This window comes from Solea senegalensis, linkage group LG18, assembly GCF_019176455.1.
Source record: "Solea senegalensis isolate Sse05_10M linkage group LG18, IFAPA_SoseM_1, whole genome shotgun sequence".
Lineage (NCBI taxonomy): Eukaryota > Metazoa > Chordata > Actinopteri > Pleuronectiformes > Soleidae > Solea > Solea senegalensis.
The window spans coordinates 16,666,110-16,684,915 of NC_058041.1; the positions used below are offsets into that span (position 1 = coordinate 16,666,110).

General features: G+C 40.7%; 2 protein-coding genes across 2 annotated transcripts; both read right to left on the reverse strand.

The window, feature by feature from the left end:
• Positions 1-247: 247 nt before the first annotated feature.
• Positions 248-12,785, reverse strand: cog7 (component of oligomeric golgi complex 7). The gene is made up of 17 exons (XM_044014746.1): positions 12,281-12,785; positions 10,694-10,842; positions 10,173-10,289; positions 8,013-8,181; positions 7,834-7,916; positions 7,590-7,712; positions 7,289-7,487; positions 7,043-7,170; positions 4,629-4,783; positions 4,371-4,487; positions 4,178-4,243; positions 3,773-3,959; positions 3,525-3,665; positions 3,309-3,392; positions 3,081-3,195; positions 2,733-2,876; positions 248-1,018 (listed from the first exon to the last, which is right to left on the reverse strand). Exons 1-17 carry the CDS (start codon positions 12,444-12,446, stop codon positions 852-854), a joined length of 2,310 nt encoding a protein of 769 aa, XP_043870681.1. The 5' UTR covers positions 12,447-12,785; the 3' UTR covers positions 248-851.
• A 2,109-nt stretch (positions 12,786-14,894) lies between these two features.
• On the reverse strand, positions 14,895-17,081 carry LOC122759714 (E3 ubiquitin/ISG15 ligase TRIM25-like). Its single transcript, XM_044014748.1, has one exon. It carries the CDS (start codon positions 17,026-17,028, stop codon positions 15,364-15,366), a length of 1,665 nt encoding a protein of 554 aa, XP_043870683.1. The 5' UTR covers positions 17,029-17,081; the 3' UTR covers positions 14,895-15,363.
• Between the last annotated feature and the right edge of the window lie 1,725 nt (positions 17,082-18,806).

Here is an 18,806-nt window from a genome sequence, read left to right on the forward strand (position 1 = left end):
GCATGTAAAACAAAGAATAACAGCAGATCCTTCAATCTGATAAAGGGGAGTCTGAAAATGTGAACCCTTTCTTTCCCAATAAATCAAATCAATGAAACAACGATAAACAAAAGTAATTCAAACATTAGCCCTGATGTCATTCCTCAGTCTGGAGTCTGTGTGTTACAGTAACATCACATATATCTTCATGTCCTGGAAGCTGACTGTGACCGTGGCACAAAAACAAGACACAATCGGATAAATATGATAAATTATGAAAAAGGCTCAGCATTTATTAACCTACATCCATAGCATCACCAAATCCATCCATCATCGCAGTAGTGCCACACACTGCAGGAAAAGATGGATCATTTTTCCCCAGTATTGAAATCTGGATACCTAGTGTTGAAAGTATCATTCATACAACTGTCCTGACCCCGTGACCCCGAAAGATCACCTCTTACCTTTTAACAGAAAAAAAAAAGGTAAAAATAAAACAATATAGCTCATATATCAGAAATATCAATAGAATAATTATTATTATAGATTAGTCATAATGGAAGGACAAGTAATTAATGACAAATATATTGGTCATACAGAAAGCTTAGATGATTAGACACATGCCCTGATGTACACTGTGTTACCTCCTCAGATGCTTCAGCAACAGAGACTAAAGTCAAGACACTTTCACCTCAACCTAACTGAAAGGCATTATCCCCACTTTGACATCACCCACTTGGTTCAGTATAAAAATGTCTAAACTAACCTGATTTTAATTCTTAACAGATCTATAACCCTCCAAACAGCAGCAAGACCCCGATGGTATGTCAGCCCTTGTTACCAACAGAGTCCCCTCCTCCACCACTTTCCTGTTAATAGTCGATGCAGCGGACGGCGGCGATGGTGGAGGCCAGTCGGCGTGGCAGCGGTTTGGCGGTCTGTCTGTAGCTTTCAGGTTTGGCCCTTAGCAGAGTGACTATGTGCTGCAGGGTGCGGGACGGCTGTAGGCCCAGAGCATCCATCACGTTGCTCAGATAGTCTGTGGAGCAGGTTCATGAAACACATTCATTAAACTTAGGGAACTCAGGGAAAGTTTGGGTTGCATCAGGTACTGACACACAGTCACTGTTCACTCTCAGTGGAAACATGGCCGCCAGCGGGGACGGGAGGAACATGATTTTAGACCCGAGACAAAATTTACTACATTTACTAAAAACTACACCTGTTTACATCCACAGTATCTTCAGAGTATGTCCATGGCTTTGACTCATGGTCAGACACTGACACAAGTTTGTGTTTGTAAATTGCTCCTACTCCAGAATAAAATCCCATGCAGCGAAACCTGGGATTTTACATCACAGCACAGAGGACATGTTCATCCACTGTTGCCTCCATCATCCAAGTTGAAATAATTCTGTGACTTTGGAGTTTGAAATCCTTTGTTTAAACTTAGCTTAGTAACACAAACTTACCAAATCAGGCAGCTCCTGTGTCCCCACGGGCTAATATAGCTCATGTACTCGATAGATTGTGGTTTAAGTAGTCGTCTAACACTAAGATAACATGGCTAACATCAACATAACGTTTTATAGGGTAAGGCTTGAGTTATCTCTTATTGATTGAGATAACAAACGAAACAAACGAATGCTGTCGTACATAAGCCAGGCCTGAGTGGTGCAAGTGACGCTGTTACACCACAGATGGTGAAAAGGACGTTATACATAGTACAAATGTATACAATCACAGAAACATAATGAACCAAGCCAAAAAGGAAGAAAAAGAAAAGTGAACAGACCAAAACAACAGCGTTGACAACTTAGTGACTTTGTCACTATATTTAGCAACTTTTCAGACCCCTGGCAACTTATTTTCAAAAAAGCTACTAGCTACATATCTAGCGTAGAGCTGCAACTAACTTATTTTATTTTCATAATCGATTAATCTGTGGATTATTTTCGCGATAAAATATCAGTAAATGTTAAAAACGTTGATCAGTGTTTGTCAAACCTGGAAAAGATGTTCTCAAATGTCTTTTTCTGTCCACAAAACCAAAATGATTCAGTTTTAATGATTTCTTCGTGATGTGGAGCAAAGAAACGAAGAAAATATTCACTTTTAAGAAGCTGAAACAATCAGAAGGTTTGTTTTAATTAAAAGAAGCTTCAAACTGTTCAAATTGTTTCCGCTCTAATCTAACGACTTTCTGGCCTAACCCTAAATACTTTTCAAGAAAGAAATGGTCAGTGAGCTTCATCTAGCTGTATTTACTGCTCTGACAGAGAGAGAGAAGCACCGTGACCACACAAACAACACAGAGTCACAGTGGCAGATGTGCAGTGCAGCTGACCGTGTGTGAAACAATCACTCCTCTATATTGTTCATTCAAGTTAAAATAGTGATCTAGTGATATCTAGCTTCTTCTCTCAATGGCTTGAGTTAGTTTTCATTGCAGAACAATCTCCACACATAAGAAAAAGGTTGATGATAGGGACAGTGAATGCCAACACAAGAGAGGTGGGGCCTGCGACGTCACTGTTTTCCCAAAGTATCGTATTCGTTGTCTATATGAAAACACAAGCCACGCCATTTCCATGTGGATGAAACACCAAAACAAATGCAGATTCATCTACACTCGTTTCAATGTGGACGGGCTGGTTCTTAGAGAAGGGGGTGGTGATACAACCACATGTAAAATCCCTTTAATGACGCTGTTTGCTTTCACCAAAAGAGGGCAAGATTCTGTTCAACTGTACCTATATCTGTGGCCAGCTGTTTGGTGGAGTGGGCACTCAGTTTGGGGATGAGCAGAATGGCATCACAGTACGTCTGCATGGTTGCCCGGGCAATGGAGCCCAGCCAATAGTCTGCTGTGTTGTCCAGCTCAGGAAGGTCATCACCTGGAAGAGATAGCAGGTGATGTTTTATCACTTAAGGGACATAAGTGAGCCAAAAGGTCAACATCCCAAAAACCCATGGTAAGAGAAACTTGTGCTATCCCCTCAACTGCCCTTGTTCAGCAACAGGAAATACATTCATTCCTAGTTTAATATGGTATGGAAGTTACATTTCTATGCTTATACACTTTTAGTGAGGTCAATAACCTTGTTCTGGTGGGAAAGGCAGCTTCCCAGCATGTAAGGCCATTTCTAAAGCTGGATCCTCCTGGGTCACAAATGGCTCCAGATGGAGTGGTAGAGACATCAAGTATTGTCCTATCTGGAAGAGAAAAAGATGAAAAGAATAGTGTTTAATACACCCGATATTGATCTGTACTGACTTTTATTTTGGGGGCGGGGGATTAACTTACATTTAGATACAGTCTAACTTACATTTGTAATGTATTCTTGTGGAGACAGGCTGAAAGTAGGCAGGTCCTCTGTGTAGCTCTCTCCAAAACCAGGCTCCTCTTGACTCTAATCACAAACGCGGTATTTAAAAATAGATACAAACAGTGCTCTCATGCTCACTCACACTGACAATCTGCACTCAAAGCGTATCATCTGCATGTGAAATCCGCTAAGACAGACGCATGACACCTCCATCACCTCCATCTTGGAGACGAGACACAGCTGGTGTTTGATCTGCAGGAAGACGGAGTCGAACGCCAGCTGGTTGGCCTGCTGGTTGAGTCTGGTCAGAGCTGCTCTGGGTTCAGTAAACAGGCTGGAGTTTCCTGTGCCCTTCTCCTGTGAGACCAGAGAAAGAAATACACAGCTGCAGAGGATCCCTGATAACATGTCTGTTCACTCCAGGAGAAACTTTTCACTTCTGGACATCCTGCTCAGCTCCATACCTTTAATGAGTAGAGGACCTCCATCAGGCTGTTATATTCAGCCATATTGCCCCTCTGCAGGTAGTTATATTCCTGCCAGGGATTCTTGGTGGCGCTCTTCCTCTCGGTGCAGCTGACCTCCTGGATGCCTGCCAGACTGCGGGGGCTGTACGAATCTGACAAGTACTTACCTGCTGTACTCAGGATCCTACAAGAGGGATTAAAGAGATCACAAACATTTGCTTAACAATCATTTCTAATAAAAAAATGTTTTTTAAATGGAACGATGGATCACAAATTGAGCAGAAGGCCCAAAGGTCAGCAGTTTGACCCCAGTAGTACGCATGCCACTGATGTGTGGGGAGTGTGAAACTGCAGAAGCAAAATCATTAACCGTTTACTTGAACTATGAAAAACTTCTCTTACTTGTTTGAGAGCTGTTGCTCAAAGGCTCCACATTGTCTTAGTAACTCACCACAGGTGGCAATAATCCTGCGAAACACAACAGAGAAACATCTCTTACTGTGTCAAACACACAAGGGGGAGCGAGCAGTTTGGAACAGGTAGCTGTCACTCAAATGGGTTGGCGTCTTGATTTTAAGTAGAAATGAGAATGGACCTGACTGAGTTCTGGAAGGCTGTCCAGTCCTCCTGAAAAACGGACGAATTTGGGGTGTCCTCCAATTTACACTTTTTCCTGATTGACTGCAGAGTTATGGAGAAGTCAGATACATACCTGAGGGAAAAAAAAGCACAATATTAAAACTAGCAATTTACAATCAATTTAAGTCAGCTTAATCTACTGTAAAAAATATTTGTATTTCTACCAACAAAGAAAAAGAACCGTGTATTGTATTTGAGTGCAAAGGTATTTTACTTGGAGAAAAGGGCTTTGAGTGCTTTAAGGAGGCCACACACGGCCAGTCCTTCACTCAGTTTGACACAGCGGTCCACAGCACCACTGGCCAGGCCAAACAACTTGCTGACAGAGTGGCTCAACTCTTCCGCACAATCAATGACTTCCCCACGTTCCTAAAGAAAAGACAGAATGCAAAGTGTATTAGTATTAGACGTTTCTTTTAGCTGGTGGCTACTTGTCGATTGTCATTTCTGCCCTCCATTTACTTCAAAATATTTGATCCTTTGAGCTGACAGAGCATAAATTCAGTCCCCTGATCCGTCCAAAAATGCACCGGTGTAAATTTCTCCACGTACTTCTCACTGTTTCGCCATTCAACCATTCACACACACACTTCCATGCGGCGCCCATGGACCCATAGCCATGAAGACGAGCGGACAACCTTCCAGTTGAAAGACAACTTGCTCTAGCTCTGTGCTACAGTTGCCCCTTTACCACGGTCTTTGAATGCATCTCATTAGCAACACCCTGTGTACGCTCATGTGCTGGTGTTTGGAATATTTGACGAACAACATCTGCAAATATTCAAATAGCATTTTTGCAATATATATATGCCCATGCCCATTCCCACTTCTAGGCCCCCTGAACACGTGGCATTGAAATGCTTTTTCTGTGATCAGATTGCAATCGGATAGCACCTGACCACTTTTAAGTATAGGTGTAATACATCGGAGGACGGGTTGTTATCTGATCTGCCAAACCCTTTCGGGAGGTAATTGGCGGCGCATCGAGACCACAATGAACAGAGTCTCTGACGCGTCTCCACTCCACCCACAACAACTATGTGAGCGGAAATTACTCATTGGTGGCTCTGTGCACAGCTAACGTGAAAGCAGTAAGAAAACTTCCCCCTGCGTCAACAAGCAAAGAGGAGTCCATATGGGTATATGCAGGAATCCTGATTTAATTTCAATACCTTTTTAAGACTTTTTTGAGACCTCCTCAAAATATTTTAAGACCTTATCACCACTTCAAGCTGTAATAGGCAACACATTTTTAACTTAGTTTGCAATTAAATCTGTAGAGCACAACCATAAAAAGGAACTCATAAGCTGGAAAGGAACAAAACTTGAACAGTGTTGATGCCCATCAAGGCGATGCTTATCTTCTTTCTGCAATATATACAAAAAGCTCTCAGCAACAGGCTTCAACCATTGCTGAAATTCAGGGATCTCCAACACAGAGGAGAACATTTAGTCCTTCCACCAGGTCTAACCACCACAACAACCGTGTGGCCTGATACTAACCATCAAGCCAGATTTTAATGATTAAAAAAAGTCCATAAGTGTTTGAAAATGTGGTTTAAATTCAGCATCATTCTCTGGTTGGGGCCAAACACACTCTCAGACACACACACATAATTGTCTGCTCACTTACAAACATGCAGAGAAGCATCATTTTCTTGCTGTTCTTCTCTAAAGTTTTAGTATTTTAGTGTTTAATATTTAGTATTTACTATTAACAGGCTTCAGCCATTGCTGAAATTCAGGGATCTCCAACCAATTTTCCCATGTCTGATGCTTTTTGGAGTTTATTTTCGTGCGATTTCGGATACTATTTCGTGCTGGGAGTAGTGCGTTCGCTGACGCAAGATGCGTAACGTCATGTGTGCGCGCACGGCCCTGAGCCAATCTTGCAGGGCCAGCATGTCTGTGCATCGCTGTTTTCAACAAACAAAATAAATACATTCATGCATATTTTTAGAAGTCAAAATCTGTGGACAAAATTTAATACCTCATGAAACCACCATCAAGACTTTTTAATACTTTTTAAGGGCCTTCATTTTCCCAAAATTGATTTATCAACTTTTAATACTTTTTAAAACCCTGCTGACACCCTGTAATAGCAGGACTTCACGTGCAGCTTACATTGTTGTTGATATGGTAGCAGGTGTAAATGCATGTGGTGAAGCACCATCCAATTGCGATCTGATCACAGAAAACCCATTCTAATGCCAGGTGTAAAGGGGGCCCTACTGTTAAACTGTGTCTATCCTCTGAGTCTGGGAGGCCCTAACATTTCCTGCTTCCTACAGGTAAATGGCCACAAAACCACCATCTGGCCACTGTTTTTCATCTGTGGGCAAAGAATCTGCAGCAAGTTGGTGGCTTTGAGCGGCTTTAAGTGCTCCCGAGTACTTGAGTACTGGTGTGGGAACATCTCTTTCAAGAAGAAAAGAGTCTGGATCCTAGGTTTGGTCTCACTACGTCACAAACAAACCACATCAGAGGCATGAATCAGGGGCTAGAACTCCACAAAAACGTGGTCTTATCAGCTTGTAAGTTTATGGACAGGAAGTTAGCCATATTGTTGGCAGCAGTTTAATTTTGTGTGTGTGTGTGTGTGTGTGTGTGTGTGTGTGTGTGTATTACCAAAGGTACAGCACTGATCTGGATGAGGAGATGAGCTTCCTCTAGACCTCCGTACTGTAGTTGATAGAGTTTATAGGGGTCGTAAAGGGCACAGACAAGCTCATTGACTTTCAGCAGGTTATTCTTACCTGAAGAAGGAGAAGAAGAAGAAGAAGGAGTACAAGGGTTAACTTGAAACCTGTCTCACACCCACAATCGATATTTAGTTTCTATGTTTTGGTTTGGTCATTTCTTGGCGTGACAAACCCAGGTGTGGCAGCATGGCGGCCTCCAGGCTGTGTGCAAAGCTGGACGTGGTTTGGTACAGTTCTAACAGGGTGTCGAGACGCTGCTCTTGACCTGTCCGCTCCATGGTTGTGCTCAGGCACAAAGAGATGGACGGCACCATAGCCCCCAGAGTCTGGATGAGCAGCACTGTCACCACCTCATAAGGATTCTTGAACACCTGGTGGATGTTAACAGTTCAGGTTAGGTTCCGTGTCCCTCTCTGAATGATTACTGATGGAACTTGTTACTGAATTATCACTGATGAAATGTAGTTCCAGACCTGGCTGCTCCACTGCAGCTGAGTGTGCCATGTGGACACTAAAGTGTCGTAGAACTCGGACAGCTGCTGATTCAGACTGAGCTCACTCTGAGTGAGATCCTGCCATATGTTCACCAGCTGACCCTGCACATGCCAAAACAAGCAATTCATTCAAAAACAGATATTAGAGAAAGCCTCCACCTTACTTACATACAAGTATAAGATAATTGTTATTTATTTTACTAATGTCAGGGAGACAACCAACCTTATGACACTTATAATAGTAGGCAAGAAGCTGTGGCATTCTGTCTATCTCAGTGAAGACTTTAACAAACAGCTTGGCTTGGTCTGCAGAGACACACATGTACAAATACTTGGTGTACACACACGCACAGGAAATAGTAAACAAATGAGTGGAAGATGGGATAAATCACAGGTGTTTACCTATAGACATGGAGTTAAAGGTTGCTACTATTTGTGGGCTGGCCAGAGCCTCCAATCTGTTTTTCAGAGCCTCCAGGTGGACACACTTCTCAGAGTAGTCAGGTGTGTCCACCAGCATGGCCAGGCTGCTCTGCATGCTGGTCAGCTTGGAGGAGATCACTGCAAGATCCTGGAAGAATAAAGGGAGGATAAAGAATAAAGCAGCAAGCATAACAATACTTTATACTGCACTTATGAAAACTTTGATATTTTTGATCCCATTTTTCTGTGAACTGTTCACATCAGCTACTGTATCTAGGGTCAGATTTAAATCCACCGGGGGGCAGTTTACAGTGTTGGTTTACGTTAGGTTTTGGAGAACAGTAAAAAAAAAAAAGACCCTGGAGTCTGTGATGACTTCATTTGAATGAATTTGTTTGAAAATACTTGGCCAAGTAGAACAGAGGCATCATAAAGACAGGCATGTGCACAGCCTGACTACCTCCAATTCTGAAGATCACCGCACAAGATGACACATAATAATCTAATGACCGTGGACATATTTCATTAGAATTATGGAGACACAAAGTCTCTGTGGAATAATCAGCTTTGTTAATTGTGTTGGTGTTTGACATGAATTTGTCACTTTCCCAGTTCTTTGTAGAGTGATCACTTTTGTTGACTAATCCTGACCCTAACACTCCGGCTAAGCCTGTGTAGCACCATAGCGACATTCCTTTTATTTCAGGTATGATACAAGGGTACAGCGTCATATTTCTGTTTTGAAATTATCCACAAAAGTGTTTGGTCAAGGTTCGATTACTTATGTATGTATACTTATGTGATATTTATAGATAAATTAAATTTATAAATGTTGTAGAGATGTGATTCATATTATTTTTTTTAGAATTTGTGAATGCTTCTAATTCAAAAAGTAAAAAAATGGTGGAATAAAGTTATCCCGGAACTGTATTTGTCTTCTTTTACATACAAAAAAAAATCTGAATAACTAACTCTAACCCCGGGAGTCCACGGACTACATATGGCAGCATGTTGCGGCTGCTTTGCACTGTTGCTGTGTGCGCTCAATCCGTCAGCCAGCACCTGACGTGAGCTGCTGTGCGAATATCAGGTAATTTAAAAACTACATATGTACCGTAAAACACAAAGAAACAGATTTTTCAATGACTGACCGAGAAACGAGAAGGGAATACTGGATTTGCAAGAGTGTTATTGGTGTAGATAAGTGAAATAGGGCTGCAACAACTAATCGTTCAAAATCGATTATTAAAATAGTTGGCAACTAATTTAAAATCAAATATCGATTAGTTGGGTCTACGTTATTACACGTACAGTTGCTACGCCCTAATGTGGGGCAGTAAGCCAACCAAAGCCGTGGCAAGTATGCGCCATTAAGCTGGATGCCGACCGCTGTAAAAGAAGAAGAAGAAGAAGAGAACCAATGTAAATTCGAGGTAAATTAATTTTATCTGATTAATAATCGAATAATCGGAAAAATAATCAACAGTTTAATGGATTATCAAAATAATCCCTATCCTGATTTTATTCTGAAAATAGACCGAATGCTTGCATCAGGGTTTGACTTCCGGTCCTGCTCATGCCAAATTCTGCTGAATTGAAGCCTTGTGGTCCATCATCTGGCAAAAACAGAACTCTTGCATATTCTCTGTGTATGAGACGGACTGCCGGAGCAAGGACACAGCTGGTACATGACGCGAATGTAGTCGGTGGAAGCTGACACATTTACAAAAGCGGACTCACTTCTGATGCAGCAACGGAGACGCAGCACATACACATTCAGTGGAATCCCGGGGTAACCCTAACAACTGGACTTTCAACGAGCAATGGTTCTGTGTTCATGATAAATAATGTTTGATAGTGCTTAACACTGACCGAGGATTATGTCTTTCCCTCAGTTTGTTCACCCTAGATGAGGTTTGAGACTCCTCTCTTCAAGGGAAAAATATGTATACCTTTGTATACACCCAGTTTGGTTACATAAATTGCAAGAATAACAAATTAATTCCCTATCCTGATTTTCATTCTGGGAATATTTATACAGATATGAACCAAGGGCAGACGGTACCAGGCCCAAAGGTACAAAAGGCTTTACAAAAACACACAATGTTAAGTCCTGTGGCTTCAGGCCTTAAATTATACCTGTGTTTTGAAGGTCTCCTCAATGTCTGCACTCAGTGTGCTCCATTTGTCTGCCTCCTGTAGGGCCTCAGCTGCCAGCTGCATGTGGCTCTTCACCTGATCTATCTCCACCAAAACCTGGTGAACACAATCCAAGAAGATATACACATAAATGGTCATACTTAAGAAGATCAAGCTGTACACGAGCTGCCAGGCTTTGAGTACATGCTGCTGTTGTGTAGGTGATGCCCACACAGGTACTGTGGTATTTAAAACAGGTAATCAGGTAAAGGGAATAAGAATTTTGGATGGCACAGTTTCCTCAAACATTTATGGGCCTCTGTTATTTTGTTATATTCTTATGAGCTCATATTTCAAAACATACATGCACTTAGCATTTTAATAACATGCAAGATTAATATTTGCACAACCACAGGTTAGAAGTTAATGATTTGTTTAACAGTTGGTGTAGATATGAACCTTTGTTTTAACTATGTAAATAAAAAGTGTGTGGTATGAAAGCACAGGAAAGGGTGAAACACCTGCATTGACTTCACAGTGTCCTGCTCAAATTTCTTGATGTCTTCTTTGACCAGGACCATTTGATCCTTGAGGAAGGAAGCCTCCTGTTTCACAGCCTCCACATCCCGCAGCACCCTGGGCATGTTTTGGAGGGCCTGGTTACTGCTCTCTGCAAACACAAACACAGCAGTGCATCAGTTAATGAAGGAAAAGACAAGAACATTAGGACTTTTAGGACATTAGAATGTATATTCCACACTCCAGAAGCACAATCTCAAATGAGTCATTATATGGAATTCTCTTTGATGTTGGTCTTACAAAAAAGAAATTGGAAACAGTTTGGCAAACTGTACAGGCTGGTGATCTCTGTCGTGCTTACACTTGTTGTATCGTTGTATTTTGTTAAATTCAACAGATTGATTGCGGAGTTTCCCGTTTATTATTTCGACCGTAGGAGAAGCAACTTCCACTGACAGAGGTGGTGTTTACTGTTTACATTTATTATGTTTACTCCTAGGATAGATCCTCAAGTGGATCATCAGGAAGTACCCTGAAGATCAATACTGTTAAGACTAAATCTATGCAAATTAACTCACTGAAAAAAATCATAATTAATTAAATCAATCAATACAATAGATATATTAGACAGATAATATAATTGTTCTCCATTAGAACACATCATTTCAAACCCCTGGTTACAGAGAAGTATGTTTTGTAAAGATCATCTCCCTACAAAATTTTAAATAGTGATGGTTTTATTTAGAAATGTAAAATCTGTTGTGTAGACCAGTGGTTCTCAAAGTGAAGTCAGGGATTATTGGGTGTCTGGAAAACAATTAGCAATAAATTATACTTCATCAGTGAGGACACTGGGTGAGGAAATATTCAGACTTCTGAATGCTTTTATGACTGAAATGAGACGGATCTTAAAATATATGCTGGGATTATGTGGCAGTGATCACAAACCGAAAGAGTGGAATTAGTGCATGGATTACATCTGTCAACATGAAGAGTATTAATGCAGTAGCAGCATCTCAGGCTTTAACATCATGTTGCATATGCTCTCTCTATTAGCAAGACTGTCTTGATGCATGCGGAAGCAGCTTGTTTAGCGATATATCGCTTGCATTTCTTATGCAAACAAAGTCAAAGTTGACATTACACACACCTGCCAAGTTTGAAGCCTGTCAAGTGACCCGTTTGTCAAGTCAAGGACACCCTTGTAGCTATACAGGAAGATGATGCTGGACATAACACATTGCTGTTTTACACAGAGTACAGTACAGTATGTATTCTTTTTGCATTTCCAATAGGAAATGTACCAAGATAAACAGCCCCAACTGTTCTTCGGCACCATGTACTGCTCTTTTACTTATTTTAAAAACACACTGTGTATATACACTTATATTGTTAGAGTTTTAATTTTTTAATGTGAGTGAAAAACACACACAAATGCAGAAATAGCAGTTTAGAATAATGAAAAATAAATAAACAATAGAATATAAAATACCAGGATATATATCGATATAAATACACTGGCGCTGTGTGGACACATTAAATACAGGAAGCTGGCTACAGAGTAGTTTAGTTTACATTTACTGACTGACCTTCAATGGCATTATTGACTTCCTGGATGAACAGTTGAAGTTTCATGACCAGTGTGGCTGCGTGTGTGTCCGCTTTCCCCGGTGCGTCCTTCTGTACCACATTGAAGGCGCCGTTCACCCACTCTTTCACATCAAAATCATCGTCCAGGAACTTAGAGAAATCCATCTGTGCCTCTCACTCGTTCACCGGAGCAAAATCCGGCGCGGTGTCCAGTCCAACAACAACTCCGCTGCCGCAGTCTGTGTCATCGACCCATTGCTAACGTTAGCTAATTTTTCCCAAATAGTGGCTTCGACACGAATATAAAATAAATAGCCCAGGAAAATGAAATTATCATTACAACTAGATATAGTTCCAACAAGGCGACTGCTTCCTCCAGAGTTATATTTGAATGTCTATGATTTTAAAAAGATATAAGTCCAAACACATTTCTACGATTGGTGCGACTAGTGCAATAGATGCTTGACAACAACTTCCTTTTGGTGCTTCCTATTTACCTTCCGCGGAAACAAGCACCAGAGCAACTAAACGTTCCGCTGAATTAAACGTGCGGTAACATTAACAGCACCTCAACAATAAAATTGGACAATATATATATAATAATATTGAAATATCACAATTTAATACAACCATATAATACTAACATGAACAAATACACAAACTTCACATAGGCATTGTAGCGACAGTTTTCCTATAAAAGGTCGCTAAGAGGCTTAGGTGGGCTCCAGGCAGTTACGCGTCATTCAAATGAATCCAAGTCCAGTGATGTTTATTGTTTGACGATTTATTCTTGGCGATTTGACGGTAAACAGAAAATATAAATCAGGAACGCCACTAACCCCCTTTCTCTCTTACCCACCGCCCGTCCGAGTGCCCAGGTGTATAGATTAAACCACACCCATGTGTCAATCAAAACGGAAGTGACATGACCAAAAAAACAGTATGAGTGACCTTTCAAAATAAACAATAAACAAACAGACCAAATATGCATTTTGGCCCCTACAGGCATATAGTGTTTCCCAAAGTGTGGGTCGTCTCATTTACTGAATTCTTTAAAAAAAATCCAGTGTATACATTGTTCTGGGGAGGAAAAAAAAGATGCAATTACTCAATTATCACTAACTTTAATTAGAATTTGTTAATTCTGCACACACACTAGTGATAAATTATTCATATAACTAATCCTTTTTACACAATAGTGAACACACACAAACCGGGCACAGGAGCAGTGGGCAGCACTTTTGACATTTTAATATTTCAAAAGCACAGACAAATATATTTAAAAAGTTCTAAAAAGTTGTAGATTGCCATTCTGATATATGTGGGTGGAATTATAGTTCAAAATTATTAATTTATTAATTATTTATTTTGAATGTATTACCTGTTTACATTTGGATGCCTTAGTTTTGCTATTCATTCCACTTTTCAGTAATATTGAAAGCATTTCATAACTGTTTACTTTTTCAATGAAGTAAGTAGAAGCACTATTGTGCACTATTTTGAGTTATTTCATATATTGTATATGTTTGTATTTGTTATTTATTTTTGGTACATTGCTTAACATATAACAACAACATAATTTAATTTGGATTTATTTGATGGCCAGTTGTGGCCCGTTGAGGTACAATAAATATCAAAAGTTCTAAAACATCTATCGTGTTATTTTTATTGATCTAATTTATAAACATAGTATCTACAATAACATTTGATTGGTGGCTAGACTCACTTCGTCCCACAGCAACATTAAAATAGTTTAGATTTGATTTAGTTTCTGTTAATAATTTATTACATTACATTACATGTCATTTAGCAGACGCTTTTATCCAAAGTGACTTACAAGAAGTGTCCATTTCATTTCATCAATATTCTGATTTATCATAAATAATTGAACATGCACATGAATTTTAAGTTCTGTTAAAAAGGGGTGGAGATGGGGTCCAAATTCTTTGAGTATTTAAAATGTACTTGAAAGTAACACAATAGTTACTTTCCCTAGTAACTAGTTACATTTATAATTTGTAACTCAGTAACTAATTCAGTTACCTCTTGGGAGAACTGTAACTAATTACTTTTTAAAAGTAACATTTCCAACACCACTCCTGGCACACAAACAATGTGATGTGTCTCTTGAGGGTTATTTTATTATTATTGTCGTTATGTTCATGTGTGTCTTTAGTCCATTGGCTATTTGACTTTGACCTTTCACACTAACTGTATCCAACGTCAGCAGTGTGATGCACATTTGCACATTTGTAGACTAAAACAAAAACAAAAACGTTAACGTGAAAGTGCAGGATTTCTCTTTTTGTTCACAACTTAGAGAACAAAGGTCAAAGGTCATACAGTCTATGTAAGGTCATGAACATCATGGATGGATGATCTGTAAACTCCCTCTTCTTCAGCCAGGTCACTTTCCCCCTCATTCATCTGAGCAGCGCCACCGTGAGGAGACATGAAGTAGTGGCGCCCGGTGAGTGAAACGTAGTGCCTTCATTTATTAATTAAAATATTGATATTTGCACTCGCACTGCATGAGGAAGTACGACGATATATCACCAAATTGATATTTTGACCCAAAAATGATTAAAAGACTTCTTTTCTTTCTTTATTTTTGTCATGAAAACAAGTACAATAAAACTGAAAAAAGCAAAGACAGAAAGCATCAACATTTTCGAATTCCATAAAGAGTATATACATATACAAACACTCAACAATGTGCTTGACCCTCACCATTTCTGTACTAAAAACAAGGACTTATGTTTGCATATAAACTGAAACAGACTGAAATACACATTATATCAAAAAGAGTGATTCGTACACAAGGATAGTTTACATTTTCCCTCACTCTCAGGTTTTACCTTCCGTCCCTGTCCTGGAACATCTCTTGAAGGTTATTAGGAAGCTTCAAACCCAATCCTTGATCATCAGAATTATATATATCCAGCCTTATTTATTATCCTCATTGCTCTTCCTTTTTTTGCAGTATGTACATTCTTTGTAAGACTTCTACACAAAAACTGTCAATATAAGCCTACACTTTAAAAAGACTCTTTAAACCAACTGCTCCTTCGATAACTCAAGTCTATTTGAGTTTACAGAACTCAGCTGTGCTTCCAAAATGAGGATAAAACTGGACTCCAGCATAGAGAGGCTGAGTGAACGTGGTCTGGACTCTGTGGAGCAGAGTCATGGTGTCAGAGATGCTGTAGAAGGACAGAAGACCTGCTCTGTGGTCCAGGTAAACTCCTACTCTGGAGGACAAATCACCTGAGACGTAAGTCTGGATACTGTTGTGAACAAACTCACAATTGTTTCTCCAATAATATAAACTCCAAGATTTGTCATTGTATCCAAATTTACATTCATGTGCTGATCTGCTGATGTCCGTGTACGTCACTGCTACACAAACTTCTTTTCCTCTCCACTCCACCTCCCAGTAACAACGTCCAGTCAGACACTCTTTACTCAGGACCTGAGGATAAATACCAGTGAATCTGTCTGTGTGATGAAACGGATGTTTCGTGAAGCTTACTTTTCTGTTCCCCTCAGATAATAACAGCCGTGTGTTTACTGTGTTTGGATCCAGTGTGATTTCCTGTGAATATCTGAGGAATTCAGCTCTGGTCTTTGGCTCTGGTTCTGTCAGTAAAACATCTACTTCAGCCACAGCCAGTGAGATGTTTGTCCATGTCTCGGTCAGGAAGTTCTGCAGTTGACCTCTGACCTTTGCCACAGCCGCTGTCACGTTCTCAAAGTGTCCCAGAGGACGGACGTTGATGGTGGACGAGTGTGTCGATGGACTGAGTGCTGACAGTGAGCAGTAGTTGAGGAGAAACTGGTTGTGGTCATGTGTGAGTGAGAGCTGCTTCAGTTTAGCTTCTCTCTTCTTCAGCTCAGTGATCTCCTGCTGAAGCTTCTCCTGAAGATCTTTGACTCGACTCACTTCAGTTTCCAGCTTGGATCTGATCTGCTGCTCCACGTCAGAGTTTCTTTTCTGCAGGAGACGCATCATCTCAGTGAAGGTCTTGTTAGTGTCCTTCACGGCTTTATCAGCAGAGAGAGTGAGAGCCTCCACCTCCTGTTGAAGCACCTTCATGTCTTTGTCTATGTCCTGGAGTCTCTGCTGGACTTCTTCTCGACTCAGATCCAGCTCTCTCTGCTTCTGCGTGCTCTCTGCTGCAGCTGTGACCGTGTCATGGTCTTTATGCTCGTCCACAGAGCAGAGATAACAGATACACTGCTGATCAGTGCGGCAGAACATCTTCATCACCTCATTGTGACGAGGGCAGATGTTCTCCTGGAGGTTCTTGGAGGGCTCCACCAGCTTGTGCATCTTAAATGCAGGTGATAGATAATGAGGCTGGAGATGTTCCTCACAGTAAGAGACCAAACAAACCAAACAGGACTTGAGAGCTTTACATTTCCTGCCAGTGCAGACGTCACAGGCCACATCTTCAGCTCCAGCATAGCAGTGATGAGCAGGAGCAGCGTGGAGTCCAGTCTTCTTCAGTTCCTCCACTAAATCTGCTAATATGGTGTTTTTCATCAGTTCAGGCCTCGGTGTGAAGGTCTTTCTACACTGAGGGCAGCTGTAGATCCTCTTCTCATCCTCTTTGTCCCAGTGGTTTTTGATGCAGTTCATACAGTAGCTGTGTCCACAGTGAAGACTCCCCGGATCCTTCAGAAGATCCAAACAGATCGAACAGCACAATTGCTCTCGCTCCAGCGGATTTCTTTGCTGCGCCATTTCACTTCTCGGTAACGACAACTGTCTGAGTTTCACTTCCCCAGAAACAGAACTGCATGTTAGTGCGGTGGGCGGAGCCTGTGGTCTGCTGTTCTCTGCCTCATGTTTGTTCCTACCTCCGTTGAAACTGCAGATCTGAGGGGGAGGGAACCAGGAAATGTGAGCTCAGAGCGGAGCAGGCTGTGTTTGAAGAGGGAGGTTTAACAGAGCGCCTGACAAACACAGAGTGTTTAACCCTCAGTGTGAGATTATGACAAATGAGCAGTGGAACCAGGCCTTGATTAACACACAGCTGCAGTTCCAGAACATGTTCTGATAACAATCTGTCCTCAGAAGGTTTCTGAATTGCAGGATTTGGACCGAGGGTTTTGAAACTGCATGCAAAGGCATTAGAACTATTCCACGACACAGTTCCAGGGCGACTCAACTCCACTCGGCTTTTGTTTTTGGTACCTGGGGCCTCGTGTATAAAAGTACATACTGTGATATAACATGGAGACAGTTCAAGCAGCGCAAGACCACAAGGTTGAAAAATAATCAACACAAAAGGTATTTCAGATTCAAAAGTGTAACTAAGGATAGGGTTCATCTTGGACAGGATATGGAAGTCCAAACTGAAACAATGTCACTTCAACGGCGAAATCATAATCCAGGTTCAGTATTCTTCATGATAAACACTCTTCAAGCGTACATTTGCCCGTTTGTGAAGGATACATTTGTGTTTCCTTCACAGCGGAGAACATCCCAGACAACGTTGCACGCCAAGGCAGCTTTCTTTTTATACAGATTTCATACACAAAGGCGACTCAATGTGCTTTACATAAAACAAACATTTAACAGTAAGAACTGGAGAATTAAAAATAAAGACTCTACTACTTGCGCGGCACGTCCACGAACAGCGAAAAGGCATGATGGGAGTAACACAGTGACAGCTGCTGCGAGGAAGAACTGTCGTGTTTACGGTGATATTTAATAGACACATGTTATTTTTACAATGCTATATTCAGTATTTAGTATATTTGTAATGCATTTGCAAAATACTCCTTCAAATTATATCCTCACCGTGCCTTTCTGCTGCGCTTACTGTAGAACGCTGCAGCAACATCGCTCCCAGTGTTTCAGTGCTGTTGTCATGTTTGACATGTTTGTTTCTGTGCGTGTGACTGAAAAAAATGGATGAAAAATAAAGAAAATTTAAAGAAAATGTGGATTGTTTGAGTCATTATTATTAAAAGAAACACATGCCTTTCCTCTCTCCAACGATTTAAATATCTAGTCATTGCAAATTTCATAGCCTATGATTCCATCTACAGTTTACCTGATAATGAGCTAATTGTGCAACTCTTATACTTAATATATTTAATATTTATATTTAATAAAGCTTTAGAACGAGCTAACGAGCTTTAATTGTCTTTATGGTAGCAATCAATCTGTGTTACATTACTGAAATGAGTGAATTTAAAAATGGGATCAAAGGACGTCAGAAAGCAACAGTGAGGAGAGAAATCATCACTGTTGAGATACTGTCGACTATTTTGTGTGGTGCTTTTTCCTATATCTATTCAAGCACACACACAAAAAAATCTGTTATTTCATATAATCTGCAGCTGATATTTATCATTTATCATCGTTTTATGGCTGTCATGCAAACCAGTAGGCAAATGGGGAAAGGAGAGAGGGAAGGCAGTTAATCCACTGCAAACACACATCAAACTACGCTCCTGCATCACCCTGGAAGGACTGTCATCACACTAAAGCTCCTCAGCTCCTCCAAAGAC